The sequence below is a fragment of the Hemitrygon akajei genome, chromosome 7 (assembly GCF_048418815.1).
Source record: "Hemitrygon akajei chromosome 7, sHemAka1.3, whole genome shotgun sequence".
Taxonomy (NCBI): domain Eukaryota; kingdom Metazoa; phylum Chordata; class Chondrichthyes; order Myliobatiformes; family Dasyatidae; genus Hemitrygon; species Hemitrygon akajei.
In genome coordinates, this window is record NC_133130.1 from 176,030,319 (window position 1) to 176,049,093 (window position 18,775).

Genomic DNA, 18,775 nt, shown 5'->3' on the forward strand with positions numbered 1-18,775 from the left:
AGTATAAAGTTGCTTTTGAAATGTCTATCTGATTTCTCGAATAACCACATGTGACCTCTGGCTCTGCTCTTCCCCACATGGGATCACTGTAAATCAGACTCAGTTTAATATTACTGGCATATGTCATGAAGTTTGTTGTTTTGTTCAGTGCAAGACAAAAAATTACTTCCAGTCCTCTCACATTCCAGAGGTGCACAGGTTAGGGTTAGTAAGTTAAAGAAGTGCTAGATTGGTGCCAAGAGCATGGTGACACTCGCCAGCTCCCACAAATCCTCACTGATGCAAAAGATGCACTGTATGTTTCAATGTCCATGTTTATATTTCTTATTTCTTAATCTTTCAAAAAAAATTGTGGAAAAGAGGAAAAGCGCGGGAGTGCTCATGGACTGTTCAGAAATCTAATGGCAGAGGGAAAGGAACTGTTCCATTTAATATTTTTTTTCAAGATCCTGTACCTCCTCCCTGATGGTGGTGGGGGTCCTTAATGATGGATGCCACCTTCTTGAGGCATCTCCTCATGAAGACATCCATGACCATGGAGAGGCCTATGTCTGTAATGGAGCTGACTGAGTTTCCAACCCTCTGCAGCCCCTTACAATCCTGTGCATTGGAGCCTCAGCACCCTACATCTGTACAAATTTTCTAGAGTCTTTTTATCACAGCCTTTCACTATTTTAAATATCTCTAAAAGCTTCCCCCATCTCTTTTCAAAATAAAGGACAGCATGTCTATTCACCCTTTTCCCATAGGTGTAACCTGACTGTTTCACTTATGCAAAACTTTTTTTTGAAAACTGCATCCCACCACTTATATTCTTAATACAAACAAATCAGTAAGCTGTTGTTTGGAAGGAGAGCAGTAGTTATGTTGATACTTAGGTAAATAATTAGTTCTATGAGAGGGAAATGAGATAAATGAGCAGGTACCATTTTTGATGTTTTGGAGTAAGATGAATGTTAAGAACACTTCTTCTCACAGAAATGACTATAGAGACTATAGATCATACATTCCGTATAAATCACAGATCCTATACTATAGATCAACTATACATCATAGCTAACCGGAAAATAGATCCAAGCATCACATCAAACACAATCCTGACAATACAGAATAGTTTCAGTCCTGCACTAGAGTAAACTTAGATTATGGGCTCAAAACTGCACTGAAGTTGCTCAGTGATTTGGAAGTGGGAAGAAGTGACAGGTTGTTGCTTGCATCATTCTGCATGAGACAGGTTCATATTTCTTCACTGTTATGAAGAATATTTCCATAAAAATGGGAAGATGCACTCATTACTCTGAAAAGTTCTGACATATGTTAAATTTGCTGGTTAAGCAAAGGATGTGGCTGTAGCCTAATCACCAACTCAATGCACAAATTACACATGATGCGAACAGATCAGAGTACTTAAATATGTTAGAAAGAGTGAATATTTTGGAAACCTAAGAATTCGACTACAGTTAGGCTAGAAGCATGAAGCAACCCCTTAGTAAAGAACAGTGCAGTAAATAATTTCAATGTCTGATAATATAAGTAATCTTTATCGGCAATATTAATGATCTCCAACTGAATGATAGCGCATTTTCAACAATGAAGTGATGCAGATAATGAGGAAGAAGCTTTTCAGAATATAACCAATTACTAACACAACTGAGATGACACAAAAGCTTAAATTTCCTCCACAGGAGCTGAATTTACTTTTTTCAAATTGACTTGTGCATCTCAGCAAAACTGTCCACCAATCTGCCTGCTTGAAAATGGCACCATTCCTGAACAAATCTTTTTAATAGCTCCATTAATAATTCTGTTAAATGGAACACATTTCATTCGCATTACTTAAACTCCAGAAAATATTGCTGCCATGAATCAGTGCAATTTTATAATCCAATGATTTAATTGATGGTGGATAAATCCAACTCTTTTTTATATGACCCATTTCATTCTTTGAGTTATCTCGCTGACAAGTAGTTTAATCAGGTAGCTTCAAGAAGTGCTGTAAAAGTTCATGATCACTTAACTATTTATTTATTTAGTGATACAACACTGTAACAATGAGCCTGCATGCCCAATTACACCCATCTGAACAGTAATGTTACTAACGGGTACATCTCTGGATTGGGGAGGAAACTGGAGCACCTGGGGGGAAGCCCACATGGTCACTGGGAGAAAGTACAATCTCCCTGCAGAATTGAGCCCGGGTCGCTGGTACTGAAACAGCCTTGTGCTAACCACTACACTACCGTGCTGCCCTACTGTATGGGTAGTCCATCAGTGTTGAGAATGAGCTCCTCCCACTCGAGATCTGAGGTGACCTGTGAGGATTCTGCCACAGGCAAGGCAGGAGATACTTGATGCAGCAGCTAGATGTCTTATTTTTAAATGAGGCTCCTACTGCCTGCTGTTACTGCTGGGCTTCTGCATGCTTTTGATGAAGGAGCCCCAGGTTCTCAGTGCCATCCCGAATGTAGCTCCCCCGTTCAGGCTTAATGAAGATTTGGTATGAGGACAGAAGTTTCACACAATGAGTCTGCCACCAGGAATGCACTATTCAGGCACTTCAGACTCCCCTCTGAAGAGTTTGCACAAGATTTTCAGGGTCACTCCAGTGTGGAATAGGTGTGCTACAATTAGCGCATATATGTCAAACATGGAATAATGGATGCGGCTAAGGAGTACTTCCACTCCATCCTTGGGCAGGAAAAAAAATCTAGCTTGCATTTTAGAGGGAGATTACTCCCCAGGCTACCTCATGCAGGTTTTATGGACATCCATATTTTCCTCTGACAATCCTGCTAATCTCTTAAAAGGGTGGACCAGGGTTTCCAACCTTTTTAATGCCATGGGCCAATACCATTAAGCAAGGGGTCTGTGAATCCCAGGTTGGGAACCCCTGATGTAGACCAACTGCTTCTGTCTACAGGGGTTCAAATTCTGGATTTCAATGGAGCTATCGGCAATTAGAATCTCACTGCTAGGGATGTTGGTCTGGGAGTGGATGCTTCTCCCACCAGTAGATTAGGAAGATTTTGTGGAGATAGCATAGGTGGTACCTCTCAATTGTTTTGAAGTGGCCACTGCATGTAGTCAATATCTCAGAAGCCTGCAATAAGGGTGAAGATCACTGCTTCCCCAATGGACCATGAACTAAGTATTAAGTATTAAGTATTGTATGTAATTAGTTTTGCTACAACAAGTGTATGGGACATTGGAAAAAAAGTTGAATTTCCCCATGGGGATGAATAAAGTATCTATCTATCTATCTATCTTTGAGCCAAGTCTAAAGTGTGGATCTTGAAACACTCCTTTCCTCAGATGGTCAAAGATCATGCTGATTTTCTGAAGGCAGAATTTGATTAACGATGTCTGGTTTTATTTAAAGATAACTCCTGAAGAAAGAGGTCCAGATTCTCCAGGGTCTTTGTTACAGCTCGTCATTAACAGGGTTCAAAACACTACACTAAATAGAATGCAGCAAATTTCTACCAATATCTGTGGCATTCACTGCAAACCCAAGGGCTAAATTTAGAAGACATTATAATACATTAACTCATTGTTCCCATCACTACCTGTAATTATGGCTGCTGCTATGCTTTATGTAATGAGATAAGCTGATTTAGTAAATAAATGGAATAAAGCAGATATGTAGAAAGGACTGAAGTTACAATGAAGCAATGTTTTGGCACATTTTCACAAATGGTTGGTAGACCCTATTGGAGGTCTCAATTCCAACCTTCCAGTTATTCGATCTGTCAAAGCTTGTTTTGCTTTTATATTCCTCCACCCCTCCGCCACACATTTTATACTAAACACGATCTCTATATTGGTTCTTCTCGCTGAAGCAGCAGTGTGTCTTTATTAAATGCAGAAACGTTTGCAACCTTTGAGCTTACCTTGGCCTTCCCAGTGCTTTGTAGAATGTGTACCAATGCACAAGCCATCTCTTCCTTACTCTTCACACTCAGCACAGGCTCTAGCACTGTGCACATCAGCATATAGTTATTCGTAATGTATTCAGCAAACTCTTTGTAGAGCTCCATTGGAAGAATACTCATGCTCTGGTAGCGAGATTTGATTCGAATCATGGGACCTGCTGATTTGCCCTTGCTGGGATTGGGCACGCTCACAGGATACCATTTCTCCAGGAACTGTCGCCCCGTCACAGTTGCTATAGGAATATTCACCAGACCCACGTAATTATTCTTATCTTTCTTTTTCTTCTTATCAGTCTCTTTGTACAAGTGCACTGTAATGTTTTTTACTGTGGGCAGGTTACTGAATTCAAAGTGCTCTCCCCAGAAAACATTGTCCGTTTTCAGCTTGCAGGTAGTCCGTGCGTACAATGTGTCATCGAGGCAGAGTTCACAGAAGTACTTTTTCTTGGCTGGCAGGTCCTTGGCTTCGATAATCCATAGTTTGAGCAAGTTCTCCACTCGTCTGCTGTTATCCTAAAATGACACAGGAAAAGATTAAGTGCAGGATCCCTTCATGGCTATAATTGTAATTTACTTATTGTTAGGGTCTATTCTTAGTCAATTTAAGACCAATATAATATCAGTAATTTGCATCTACTAAATTATCATATGCTGCAATTATGATCAGTTTGATAACTTAAAAATAAATCCCCTTTTTATTAATGTAATTTGCTTCTTGATATTACTCCTAATTGCAAAGAAGAATGAACCATCTAGATCTTGCAGATCTTGATTAACCATCTGGTTAAATAGCATTAACTTACACAACTGGATGAAGAGTATAATTCATTCCCAGCAGAGAGATAAAAGTCTATTTTTAAAGCATGATTTCTGTGCAGTAATCAGTGTTTGCTTTCTTTTCAACCCTCCAGGTTTCGCAGTTTGAGCTCAGGGCCAGGTAACACTGATTCTACGACATATAAACTCACTTTTAAGGACTTTATATGACTCATGGATTGTTTTTAAATGTTTATCTGCACAATTTGTCTTCTTTCGCACATTAGTTATTTGTCAGTCTTTGTTTATGTATAGTTTTTTGTAAACTGGATGGTATTATTTTATTTTCCTGTCAATGTCTGCAAGAAAATGTATCACAAGTGAGTATAATTTTAATTTTACTTTGACTTTGAACTTTTACCAGCGAGACAGCAGCCTGCATTTGGCCAACCCCTAACTATTGCTGGGCTAATGCCCAAACCCTTAATGGAATCAGCACATCCTCTGGTGTAATACATTTTTTAAAAATGTGAACAATTTCTCTCCTGAGATGGACTATCAAAAATATAGTTATCACCCATTACAAAAATAAATGGATTGCTAGGCAACTTCAGGAAACATTAAGTGTCACTGAAACGGCAGCCTTTCTCCGAGAAAGATTAGTTATCCAGTTAGGCGCTTCTGGTGCAGACTGCTTTCAGAGGCAATATTGCTCCTACTAAGCCACAAATGATCAGATTTATTTAATTTGGTTTCACTGGATTTCATTGAAGCAGATGGCCATAGCAGCTGCGTGCTAATGACATTTCAGTCGCGAGCTTGTTACTGTAAACCTAAGAAGCATCCAAGGCCCAAAGGCTTTGAATATCGTCGGGAATGAGTTCAGAAACGAGAGGGAGGTAGGCCTGGTCATGACCTAGAAACAAAATGGCTCTGGGCGTCATTGAGGTAGTGGACTGGGGCCCTCATTAAGAACTTTGCAGGAATACTGTTAAATCAGAAGGGTGGAAGCAAAGTACAGGAGCTCACCAGGTTGAGTGACAAGATTTATGGAAATCAGTATTAATTCTCCCATGTATATTTTTGAAGCCATTTTTCAAGTTAGCAATAATAATAATATGTTTCAAGATATTCATTAACATTGGATACAGTGTAGTTTAATTAGGGTAGTGTTATGGTGAATATTCAATGGAATGACAGCAGGTAGAGTGATATGAAACTGTCGTAAGTGGATGCTTCTAAAGTGGTTGAAGTAGGTATATTAACAATACTTAAAAGGCATTTGGATAGGCACCTGACTAGGAACAATTTAGAGGGATATGAACCCTTTAAATAGGATGAGAATCTTGGATGGCGTGAAGTAGCTGGGCAGAAAGGCCCATTTCTGTTCTGTATGACTCCGTGACTCACGGAGGAACCAACTAAAAGACAGTTCTCAGGAAAGGAACCCCTACGAAACCCAGGGACTGTCAACATTTAGGATACTGGTGAATGTCGGTGGCTCGGATTGAGGCGTTTGAAGTTGAAGTGTTTGCCTAGCTTGGCGATTAGCTTGCGGACGTTTCGTCACCTGTCGAGGTGACATCCTCAGTGCGCAGTCGTTGGTGTTTCTCTCTGGGATTGCTCGTGTTCATAGACACAACCCATTTGCTTGACTCGGTCCTGATTGGCTACCCCTTCAGTTGACATCTGAATTCTGTTGGCTCATGTTTCTTTGGCTCTTAGTGATTTTAGATGGTGTCTACTTTGATACGTTTACTTAGCGAGATATCGGCTTTTATTGACTGGAAGAATGAACAACACTACATCCTGGAGAATGAGGCCGGGCTCAGGCCTCAATCGCCTTTATACAGGGGTCTGTGGGAGGAGCCACAGGAGCAGTCCAGACAGGTATATGTAGTTCACCACAGGAGTTATCAGAAGAGAACCATTTACAAAAAAATTCTCATGCCTACTTCGTGTTTCCCTGTGTCGGAACCTCTGTGGTGTCGCACTTAAAGTGGTATCCTCCCCGTCGTCACAACATCAGCGACAGTGAATTATGACTCCATACCGAAGCAGGCATGAGAGTTTTTAGATGCACGGTTCTCTTCTGATAATTCTGTAAACAAACATATCAAAATAGATGCCATCTATGAGCCCCTAGGAGCCAAGGAAACGAGAGCCAATAGAATTCACAGGTCAACTGAAGGGGTAGCCAGCCAATCAGGACCGAGTCAAGCGAACGGGTTATCTATATAAACGCAAGCACTCCCAGAGAGAAACACCAACAACTGCACGCTGAGGATGTCACCTCAACTGGTGTTGGAACGCTGGCAAGCTATTTGCCAAGCTTGGTGAATATTGCAACATCCATATTGGATCAGAGAGGGATAGGCGTGGGGAGGTGCACAGGTCTAACAAACAGGTATGGACTTATTTTATTGGGATACTAATTCAGTCTTGACTTTGAAGAGCTGGTTTCCCTGGGATGCTCAAGATGGTTAAAACCATGAGGTCTAATACCCCCTACGATGGTCCAAAAGGATATTGCATATGAATGGCATAATTTCAGGAGTCTCATCCAGAAGTGGATGGTTGGAGTTACTAAATTAGGATTAAGGATATTTTGCTAAACACTGGTACAGGCAGATAGTGATGAATTGAGATGGTATAGAGTATGGTATTGGCTATGGTATTTAAAGTGAGATCTGATCTGTAACTGTTGTGCCTTTGTCAGTACTTGGCCCTCCAGTTACTAAATGAAGAATGGCATCATTTAGAAAAATAAACATATCTAATAACTACAAAATGTCTACCCTTTGATATTTGGGATTGGAGCTGAGTTCTTTGATGTGTGTAATGTGTGTGCAAGACTCTACAGGGAAGCCAAACATTTAAATTAGGGTAATTTCATAAACTATTTCCATAAAGATCTTAAGCCTTGTAAAATTATTTATTTCCTCAACACTGCCATTTTAACAACGGGCAGGAAAATCTACAGGCTGTGTGATAGCTTTTGTACAAGCTTACAGCCAGATTTATCACTGGCTAGGAGATATGTCACAGATTGGGGAGGGAGGGACCGAGGGAGAAATAGCTCTGCAGGAATGGTCCAATTACTTTGCACCTTTTAACATGCTGAGCACCTGATTATGTTCAACCTCGATGAAACTCCTTCACTTTCTGCTGCAGTCCAGGTTTGTTCTACATAATAAGATCTCAGGAAATTATTCAAATTATGGAGCTCTTTGGCAGTGGGCCAGCATTTATTTAGAATCTGTCTTACATTGTTGAAGCTCAAGGGGATTAAAATAAATTATAACAAAACTCTTGAAGAAGAATGACAAAGAGAATTACAGCATCTAATTTAAATCATTTTCTGATAGATCTGTTAACTCCCAACTGCAAAAAAAATTTGTTTCAGGGTCTAGTGCAGTAGATGATGTGCTGTTAAGTACACATGCCTCGTTTGAGGGAAATCTTATACAGACTGCCACAAGTAATGTCTCTAGTCCCATTACGCTGAGCCCTCTGCTGCTCACACTGCTGGCACATGACTGTGTCACAGGATTCAGCTCAAACCGTGTCACTAAGTTTGAGGATGACACCACAGTGGTTGGCCTTATCAACAGTGATGATGAGTTGGAGTAGACAGGAAGTGGAGTACTATGAGAGTACATGGCGTCATCACAGGGAGAGTTATGTGCATCAAGTTCCTGAGCTCGCATTACAGATGACCTCCCTGGGTCCTTCAATATCATTTCCCTGAACAAGGCAGCACAGGAGCACCTTCACTTCCTAAGGAGATAGAGGCAAATGAGATTCCCACCCCCCAACCCCGCCACTACCATCTTAACTGAATTATATAGAAGCACCATTGAGAGTGTCCTGACAAGCTGCATCTCCATCTGATATGGGAATAGCCAAGCATTGTATTGGAAGTCTCTGCAAAGGACTTTGAGAACAGCTGACAGAATCATAGGGTTCTCCCTTCCATCCATTGGGGGCATTTATCAGGAGCACTGCATACACAGGGTCCTTAGTACATTAGTATCATCGAGGAGCCCACCTATTAATCCAGCCTCTTCTTTGACTTTCTACCAGGATACTCTGATGCATAAAAACAAGGATGGGAAACAGTTTCTTCCCTCAGGCCATTAGCCTCCTGAGCTCCCTGTCGCATCCCATTTGAAGTGTCACATTCTGTACCTTACATTATCTAATTTATGCACTTTACTTTTTAATTTATGTGTAATTCATCTGTAGATTTTATCCTTACTTTCCAAAGTTATTGTGTGTTCTACAGTGTTTTACACCCTGATCTGGAGAAAAGTTGTCTTATTTGACGGTATACACATATATAGTTACGTAAACATCAATAAACTTGATTTGACCTGAAATGTAGACCAATTGCAATATTAAAACTTCAATTGTTCACATAGGAGAACATTGCTACTACATTAATGATAGCAAGCTAAATACAATTCCATATTTACAATTCAAGCTAAATATGGAATGAAACACATAAAGGGCATGGAAGTTATGCTCGGAATCATTTTCAGGACATACAAATAATGTTGTACACAAAGCAATTGGAAATCAATGCACAATTCAAACAATTTTTGAAATCAAACCATAAACTACTTAACTGCTGATTTCTTTTATGCTTAGTCAATACCGCAGTAATGGCCTGTTTGTGTTTAGTAGGCTGCAGAACAGATCATATTTTTACCTCATCTCAATATGTTCAGATGTATAGTCAATTTGCTCTTGTTGTGTCATTAAGTTGCTTTCAAGCAAACACATCAGCATAAATTGGCAGAAAGAGAATGTGCATACCATCCATTTTTACTTTATACTTCCAATGAACGCTGTTTTCCTTTCACGTTTCTCTAACACAATAGTCAGGTCCTAACCTGACTTCTGAGCACAGTCTAGCCATGAGGTGCAAGACCATTCCACTTCCTTCTGGCATCACATTCCACTAAGGCACAAAAAACTACATTCTACCTCCTGAACTTGGAATGGAATCATCATCGCCAGAAATAAATAATACCCCCAGTCGAGCATTCACAGTACTAATTTACGACAAAAGAAACGCACGAGTTTTGTGGAGAGTTCTGTTAAATAGCACAATGTGGGGAGCAGACATCTTCTACAAAATTGACTTTGTGACTTTAAAGGGAATCCTGACTATTTATGTTTGCTGCTATCCTTGCCCCGGAGACATTCTGATGTCAGTCTCGGGGTTTGCTGGATCTTGGTGGCCAACGGTGACATTCACTTCTTATTCACAGTGCTTCATGGGAGGAAGTATGAATATGGACAGCAGGCAGGACATAAAACACTGTTGTGGATAGTGTGGAGGGCTGTCAGAGGTTATAGTGGGACATTGATAAGATGCAAAAACTGGACTGAGAAGTGGCAGATGGAGTTCAACCCAGGTAAGTGTGAAGTGGTTCATTTTGGTAGGTCAAATATGGCAGAATATAGAATTAATGGTAAGACTCTTGGCAGTGTGGAGGATCAGAGGGATCTTGGGGTCCGAGTCCATAGGACACTCAAAGCAGCTGCACAGGTTGACTCTGTGGTTAAGAAGGCGTACGGTGTATTGGCCTTCATCAATCATGGAATTGAATTTAGGAGCCGAGAGGTAATGTTGCAGCTATATAGGAACCTGGTCAGACCCCACTTGGAGTACTGTGCTCAGTTCTGGTCGCCTCACTACAGGAAGAATGTGGAAGCCATAGAGAGGGTGCAGATGAGATTTACAAAGATGTTGCCTGGATTGGGGAGCATGCCTTATGAGAATAGGTTGAGTGATCTCGGCCTTTTCTCCTTGGAGCGACGGAGGATGAGAGATGACCTGATAGAGGTGTATAAGATGATCAGAGGCATTGATGGTGTGGATAGTCAGAGGCTTTTTCCCCAGGGCTGAAATGGCTGCCACAAGAGGGCACAGGTTTAAGGTGTTGGGGAGCAGATACAGAGGAGATGTCAGGGGTAGTTAATTTACTCAAGAGAGTGGTGAATGCGTGGAATGGGCTGCCGGCAATGGTGGTGGAGGCAGATACGAAAGGGTCTTTTAAGAGACTTTTGGATAGGTACATGGAACTTAGAAAAATAGAGGGTTATAGGTAAGCCTAGTAATTTCTAAGGTTGGTACATGTTCAGCACAACTTTGTGGGCCGAAGGGACTGTATTGTGCTGTAGGTTTTCTATGTTTTTATAAAACAGGTAAAACAGTGAGAACCACAAGCATGCTGAAGATAACTGCTATCACCAACTACAGTGGTTCCAGGTAATTGGGCCATTGGTTAATCCGGGCAGCCACTTATATGGGAGAAGTCTTGAACAAAAATAAAGCTAGAAAATAGCTGGGATTTCCTTCGTTTATTTGGGTTACTATTCTGCTTAATTGGGACAGGAGACGGTTGCTGAACATTTTCTAACTAGCTTCAGTGACATGCACGTCGTGTGGCTATTAGTCACTACACCATGCTTATAGCAAAGTTTTTAAATAGCATAATTTGTGTGTTTGTGTTCAAAAAGCAGTGATTTTTGTCACTGATAGTTGGCAAGTAATAAACAGTAAAGCAATTCAAAACTGTTTCGCTCACTGCAGTTTCAAACGTTCAGGCATGGAGATGCCAGAAACAGCCAAGAGTGAAAATGAAATGATTTCACTACTTCAACAAGTTAGGAACTACGAAGAACTTGAAGGTATCGCCAATCATCTTGAATGTTACGACAAAATCAAAGGTTTGGAATTTGCTATCACTGAAAGCACTGTTTGAAGGCAGTCCACTATCTGTTCTGACTTTGGTTGTGTACAGTTAATCTAAAGAACATGTCAGCGTACACTGGATGAATTGCTTCATTGATAACTATTAGGAACTAATATACAGTTTTATAGTAATGTAGTAATTTTGGTAGTGTTCTAATTTATTCTGTATTTTATCTAAGTACATTTTTTTTACTCATTTAAATGGTAGTTGGTCTTTTTTTTTAATACCTTTTTAACTATTTCTATGAAACTTCTGCTAACTGTGGCAGCTGTTTAATTGGCCCAAAACGTACTAGTCCCAATTAACTGGAATCCACTGTATATATTCATGATTGTTTCCATGGAAATGCAGAACTCAGTTTAAACAACAATAACCTGAAACACTGTTCTATGTATGGATCAAAATTAGATACTATTTCATAATAAAAACAGCTCTAAAAGACAGCAACTTCATGTCCATTCTTTTACCTTATTTGGCTGTACTGCCCGCCTGAGATTTTCCATCCACTTATCTCTTTCTGCGACTGAACGGCACGAGAAACATTTGCTGCCTGTTGAAGTTGTCACCTGCAGTAAAGATAAATTAATTTCATATGACTTAGTGCAATATTTTCTTTAAAAAATCATGTTTTGCACAAATCCAATCAATATGTTCCTATCAGTTAAAAAATAACTTCACTTAGAAGTAATAAAAAACAGCCAGTACTCCATACCTCTGTGACCTGCAGATTAGGATTTCAGAATTATTTCTGGAGCTGAATCAGAATCAGGTTTATTATTACTGACATAGTGTACAGGCTCCTGTACCTCCTCCCCAGTGGTAGTAATGAGAAGAGGACATGTCCTGGATGGTGAGGGTCATTCATAATCCAGGCCCCTACTTGAAGCATCCCCTTTTGAATATGTCCTCAGTGGTGGAGAGACTAGAGCCAGCTGAGTCAACAACCCTCTGCAGCTTTTTCTAATCCTGATTTCATGTGGAATGCTACAGATGGACGTCAGAACTGTCCAGAGGATCATATAAGCCTTCGTACCTTCTTCAGGAATACCTGCTGAACATGTAGAATTGGCCAAGGATAAAATTATACTCAGTCAAGATGCCTGAAGACATAAACTAATGATTAGAGATGATTAGTGTTTACTTGGAGGCACAAGTACTCAAGGTAAAGCCATACCCCAAGCAGCAAAACCTTTGGATGACAGTACCGAAGGAGCAGAGAGCGCCAGTGTTTTGTAATGAGCAATAGTTGCTTTGGGCAGATAAAACTGCATGGTTTAAAATGACAGCAAGAGAGTGAATGCAATTCCAGTGTGAGGGATCTTTTACAGAAATGAAATAGTTTAAAACAATGGCTTCCTGTAATTAAACATGTCGAGTTGATTAATAGGTCTTCCTTCATTTTAAATTAAAACGAGTAAAATTCATTTTTAGATTCTCATCAGTCCTACTGAGATCCTGAAAATGTACAGATATGGAACTTGAGTGCATGGTCCCCTTTTGAATGCCAACCAGTAACATTGTGGCTGATGCATAGTGAATATGTGGAATAGTAGATCTGTGCAACATGTTGAAAATAATGAACAATAAGTCTTCTGTGCCCACACTGCTTAAATCCTTGGCATGAGCAGCATCAAGACCTCATTCCTTCTTGACAACTAAAGGATGATATGACTTTTCCAAAGGATCACTGGAGGAAAATGATGGCTTTGCTGTACCCTGGCCTTTGTTTTATTATTTTTAAACACAGTCACCTCATCAATAAGAGAACATTCAGTTGAATGTAAATTCTATCTGTGAATGCAATTAACCCACTCCCATCAGCGGAAGAAATAATGTGCAATCTGGGATGCTTATTAAATCGCACAGAATATTATAATGTATTACCATAATAGGCTATGCATAAAAATGGTCTGAGGAGCATAATCAGGACTGAACGAAAGAGTGTAAGCAAGAAATTAAGGTCAGCCCCAGGCTGTTTTACATGTTTTTTTTCTGTTAATGAGAGAGTAGGAACATAGGATTGATTTATGAGATTTGAATATTAGCAAGTATTAACGCAATTCATTATTTCTGTTGAACTCATCCACTCTTACTACTGAGAAACTTACAATATCAAACAAGTAATCTTACTGCACGACTGCTAGTTCATCAGTAGATCCTCAGTATCACCCACTTCAATAATATTGTATAACAATCAATGAAGGCAGTTTTAAAAAATAAGGACTGGTTTAGTTCTTGACTGGTGAATCGATCATCGGGACTCAATTCACCCTGAGTCAAGGGATGAAGTGTACAGTATATGGGGCATTTTCCCACTTCCCATTCTACCCAGGTCATTTCTACCATCAGAGAAGGAGGTACAGGAGCCTGAAGGCACACACCCAACAATTCAGGAACAGATTCCTTCCGTCTGCCATCCAATTTCTGAATGGACATTGAACCCATGAACATTACACTACTTTTTATCTCTATATTTGCACTACAATACATAGATACATTTGTAATACTTTTTTTCTAGTAGTATGTATTACAATGTATTGCTGCTGCAAAGACAACACATTTCACAACATATACTGGTGATATCAAACCTGATTCGGATTACTCTCTCACCCTTCCTCTTCTCCTCATCACCTCCCTCTCGTTCCCCTCTTGCTTCCCTTTCTTCCCTGGCCCACTATTCTCTCCTATTAGATTCTTTCTTCTTCAGCCCTTTACCATTCAGCCTATTCTCCTCCCAGCTTCTTATTTTATCACCACTTCCCCACCCACTCAGTCTCACCTAGCAGCTTGCCCTCCTTCCCCTCTCCCAACCACTTATTCTGGCTTCTGCCTCCTCCCTTTCCTGTCCTGATGAAGGCTCTCAGCCCAAAACGTATATTCCCTTCCATAGATGCTGTCCGACTTGCTGAGTTCCTCCAGCATTTTGTGTGTGTTGTATACAAGACCTTCTCACTTTACCCTTGTCTTCAGTCAAGCAAATGGATATGAAGGGACCCAAGAGTAGAATAATTATTTGTAAGAAGCTACGTTAATGGAGAGCAGAAAAAGAAACATCAATAATTCATTGCAGCAGTAGCAACAGGCTGGAGCATTAACTGATTTAGATAGGAGTTCTACATTAATTGATTTCATATAACCTAGAATAGCAGATAATCTAAAGAAATGATCCAAATCTGGTACAAATTATGTGTGCATATATTTTAAATAAACCACGATTTAAAGTTTCCTTTCCATTGATGTTCGGTCTACCATATGTAGGAAAAAGAATGTTTTGAAGCTTTGCGTGTTTTAGTATGCAGCTGGTACAGGTCCGAGCCGAGTTCCAACAAAGAGGTGAGGCAGTGTATTAAATATTTGCATAAATGAATAAATGGTTGTGGAACTATGTTGTATTCTGTTTTTTTAAAGTAAAATATGATGTATTCCAACACTGGAATTACACATCTACTAAACACAAATAATTGATGTAATATTGCAATTAGATTGCTTGATTTTATTAACAGAAATTAATTTAATAAGTTCTTCCCATTAGCTGCCGACTAACACAGAAGATCCTTACTTTTTCACATGCCTACATGCAGATTGGAAACCTGGTGACATTTCCATTTCTCCAAAATAAAAATGTGGATGCACAGTTCTATGTTGGTGCACTGATGATCCCATGGCTGTCCTCCCAACTACAGGCTGGTGCCTGACACTTAAATCTACACCATAGGTGGCATTCCTTCAGTGGGTCCACTACGGCTTCAAGTAATAAAGGGTAAGTTATCTAATAGCACAAGGACAGAAAAGCATTTAGATCTGCCCTACAGAGAAGCGGCATTATCGCCAGCTGAGGAAAGCTTAAGAGGCCAGTCGCCAGTCTGCCCTCTCTCTCTCTGAAAAATGAAACGCCTGTCATTGAGGGAATAAAAGGCATAAAAAATTATACATTTCAAACGAGAATTATATCCTTGTATTTGTGAGAAAGATAAAGAGCAAGAAAATGAAGCATTTTAATGAGATAGTTTTTCTTTTATTAGCTTATTCATCAGTTTTCAGAATTTTCTATAGAAATTTCTATCTATAATGTCAACGTATCAGCATTGGATATAGAAATTCATTCCTCATTTAACAAATCTTCTTGAATTGATTATGGAATTCGGTCTTTTGAATTCAATAAAGCTACCTGAATTTCGGTGACCAAGGCTAATTGGATACTCAGATCCAACACCTGGATCAATGCAATGTTTGCAGAAAATTCTATTTGCTAAAAAAGATTATATTAAAATTCTCAGGATTAACAAAATGGTCAAGATCTCCCACACCTTTTCCTGGAAAGGAGATCAATTTACCTGGACAGCAGAGGTAAAACTGAAGGAATATCATTAAAAATGGGTGTGTACTGAGAATGTGCACACTTGTGAAGAGGAGGTCACAAACCTGTAGGCAGGGTTGCCCACCCCTTCGTAAGTCTAGATGTATCAAAGAGTTTTTGCATATAGCTGGATAAGCTGTCATCAGGACCTGATGCACCAGAATATGGTTAGTAAAATGAAAAACTGCATCTTGGATTTCTAGGGACTTACTTACATTTCTTCCTTTTAGCAACTAGACTTGTCAAACTTAAAACACAAGAGATTTTGCAGATGCTGGAAATCCAGGGCAACATACAGACAATATTCTGGAGGAACTCAGCAGTTCAGGCAGCATCAATGGAAATTAATAAACAGTCAATGATTCAGGTCAAGACCCTTCTTCAGGACTGGAAAGAGGGAAGATATCAGAATAAATTCATGCGGAGGGGGATTGATGTAAGAAGCTGGGAGGCGATATGTAGAAAAGGCAAAGGGCTAGAGAAGAAGGAATCCAAGAGGACTGTGGACCAAGGACAAAAGCAAAGGATAATGGGCACCAGGCGGATGTAATAGGCAGGTGATTTTCAAACTTAAAGCCTAAATATATTTCTATATTTAACAGGACTCATAAATTACCTTATGATATACAATTCTCAAGTATTTTAAATCTAATTCTGTGTAAGTTGGAATTCAATCAATAAACACCTTGAGTAATAAAGTGTGCTAAAATTGATGCAGCAGAACTTGCACTTTGACTGTTAACTTACAATCCCAGTCACACAAACCCTTAATTTGCACATTACCTCAGTGACAGAATAGATCCACAGTAAATAATCCTATTACCTAATCTCAACTTCAGAAGTGTCTAAACCTGAACCTATACAAACTCTGACTTGTTAACAGTAACTCTTGCCCCACTGCTTCACAGCCACATTCAATTATTTCACCCATCTCTTCTCCAAATGATCACAGCAATAGCATAGATTTATCATCCCTCCGACACTTAGCCCTGCTTTAGGTGCTTTACTCTTTATTACTCCAAAATTTGTTTTATTTAACATTTCCCTAAATATCTTAACCTTCTTAATGATATCCCATCTCCTCAACCTGTGTAATTTTAATCTTTCCTAAGTTCTTCTCACCGGTTCATTCTGCTTTCCCCATGCACAAACCAACAATTTATTCCAAAAATCAATCTGGCGAGCCTTCTCAAAATGGCCTCAAAATCAACACTATTTCTCCCTAACCAAGACCAAAACCATATGCAGTAAGTCCATTTACATTCTCAACAGCATGCTGTTGCCATCAGGTAGAAGGTACAAGCACCTCAGGACTCGTACCACCAGGTTGAGGAACAATTACTATGCCCACAACCATCAGGCTCTTGAACAAAAGGGGATAACTACACTCACTTGCCATCCATTGAGATGCTCCCACAACTAATGATCTCACTTTAAGGACTCTTTATCTCATGTTCTCGTTATTTATTGTGATTTGCTTATATTTGCATTTGCACAGTTTGTTGTCTTCTGGTTGCTCTTTTATTGATCCTGTTATAGAATGTGTGCACTCTCGTTTCACACCCACTTTTAATGATATTCCTTTAGTTTTACCTCCGCTGTCTAGGTAAATTCATTTCTCATTTAACTAATCTTCTTGAACTGATTATGGAATTCGATCTTTTGAATTCAATAAAGCTACCTGAATTTCGGTGACCAAGGCTAATTTGATACTCTCGGTATACACCCAGTTTTAATGATATTCCTTCAGTTTTACCTCTGCTGTCTAGGCAAATTGATCTTCTTTCCAGGAAAAGGTATGGGAGATCCTGTCCATTTTGTTAATCCTGCAGTAATCTAATATAATCTTTTTTAGCAAATAGAATTTACTGCAAACATTTCATTGATCCAAGTGTTGGATCTGAGTATCAAATTAGCCTTGGTCACCGAAAGTCAGGTAACTTTATTGAATTTAGAAGATCTAATTCCATGATCAATTCAAGAAGATTAGTTAAATGAGGAATGAATTTCTATATCCAATGTTGATAGGCTGATATTATAGATAGCAATTTCTATAGAAAATTCTTAAAACTGATGAATATGGTAATAAAAGAAAAACTATCTCATTAAAATGCTTCATTTGTGTGCTCTTTATTTTTCTCACAAATACAAGGATATAATTCTATAGATTTGCTGAGCATGCCCGCAGAAAAAATGAATCTCAGGTTTGTATCTGGTGACAGATATGTACTCTATAATAAAATTTACTTTGAACCAATCCCCCAAGAAGCTGTTCCTCATCATTACAGTCCAGGCCTTTTGTAATACATGCAAGTATTCCATCTGCCATCCTCTACATTTGAGGGTTCCCAACCTTTATTAAGGCATGGACCTCTGCCATTAGCCAAGGGGTCCATAGACTCCAGGCGGGGATCCCCAGCTCTACAATGTACAGGCTACGTAACAATTCACTTTTCATAAGCTGGTATTCCATCCAGGAACTTCTTTTAACAGCTTGGTGTAACCCCCTGGGTCGCCTCAGGCTCGCTCAGCTCGTTCTCGTCTAGGGGGAGTAGCCTTCGGCCCCGCCAAACTGGGTAATCAGCTGGTGTGGATGCTGTGTGATGTCCCCGCCTCGCCCAAAACCAGACAGTACACCATATGCGATTAAATGAGTACAATTTATAAAGGTTACTATAACTAAGTGATTAATAACGATACAGTATATATGAAGGAAAAAAAATAAAGAAAAAGCGCCAAACTTATCAAAGTCCAAACCACTTTGTGCACAACCGTTGGAGCTCAATTACTGAAGTCTTCTGGCCACCATTCAATCCCCTCCGAACTCGACTTGCAGCTCAGGACCACCCGAAGTGGTCAACCAAGCACATCTATCGTCGTCTCCTCTCCTCAGGGTACCTCCTGGTCTTGGACCCCACCCCTTGGGGTCCATTCCTCACCCAGTTTACAGCATCGTGTCC

At 39.7% G+C, this 18,775-nt stretch overlaps 1 protein-coding gene across 8 annotated transcripts in view; it reads right to left on the reverse strand.

Annotated features, from left to right (window-relative positions):
* The window catches only part of LOC140731201 (disabled homolog 2-interacting protein-like), a 597,104-nt gene that overhangs the window by 96,233 nt on the left and 482,096 nt on the right, over positions 1–18,775 (reverse strand). For all 8 annotated transcript variants that reach the window (XM_073052659.1, XM_073052661.1, XM_073052657.1 and 5 more), the window contains 2 exons: positions 11,926–12,024; positions 3,891–4,445 (listed from right to left, as the gene is read on the reverse strand). In XM_073052659.1, the coding sequence (XP_072908760.1) occupies positions 3,891–4,445; positions 11,926–12,024 (654 nt within the window). The remainder of the gene's footprint in view (positions 1–3,890; positions 4,446–11,925; positions 12,025–18,775) is intronic.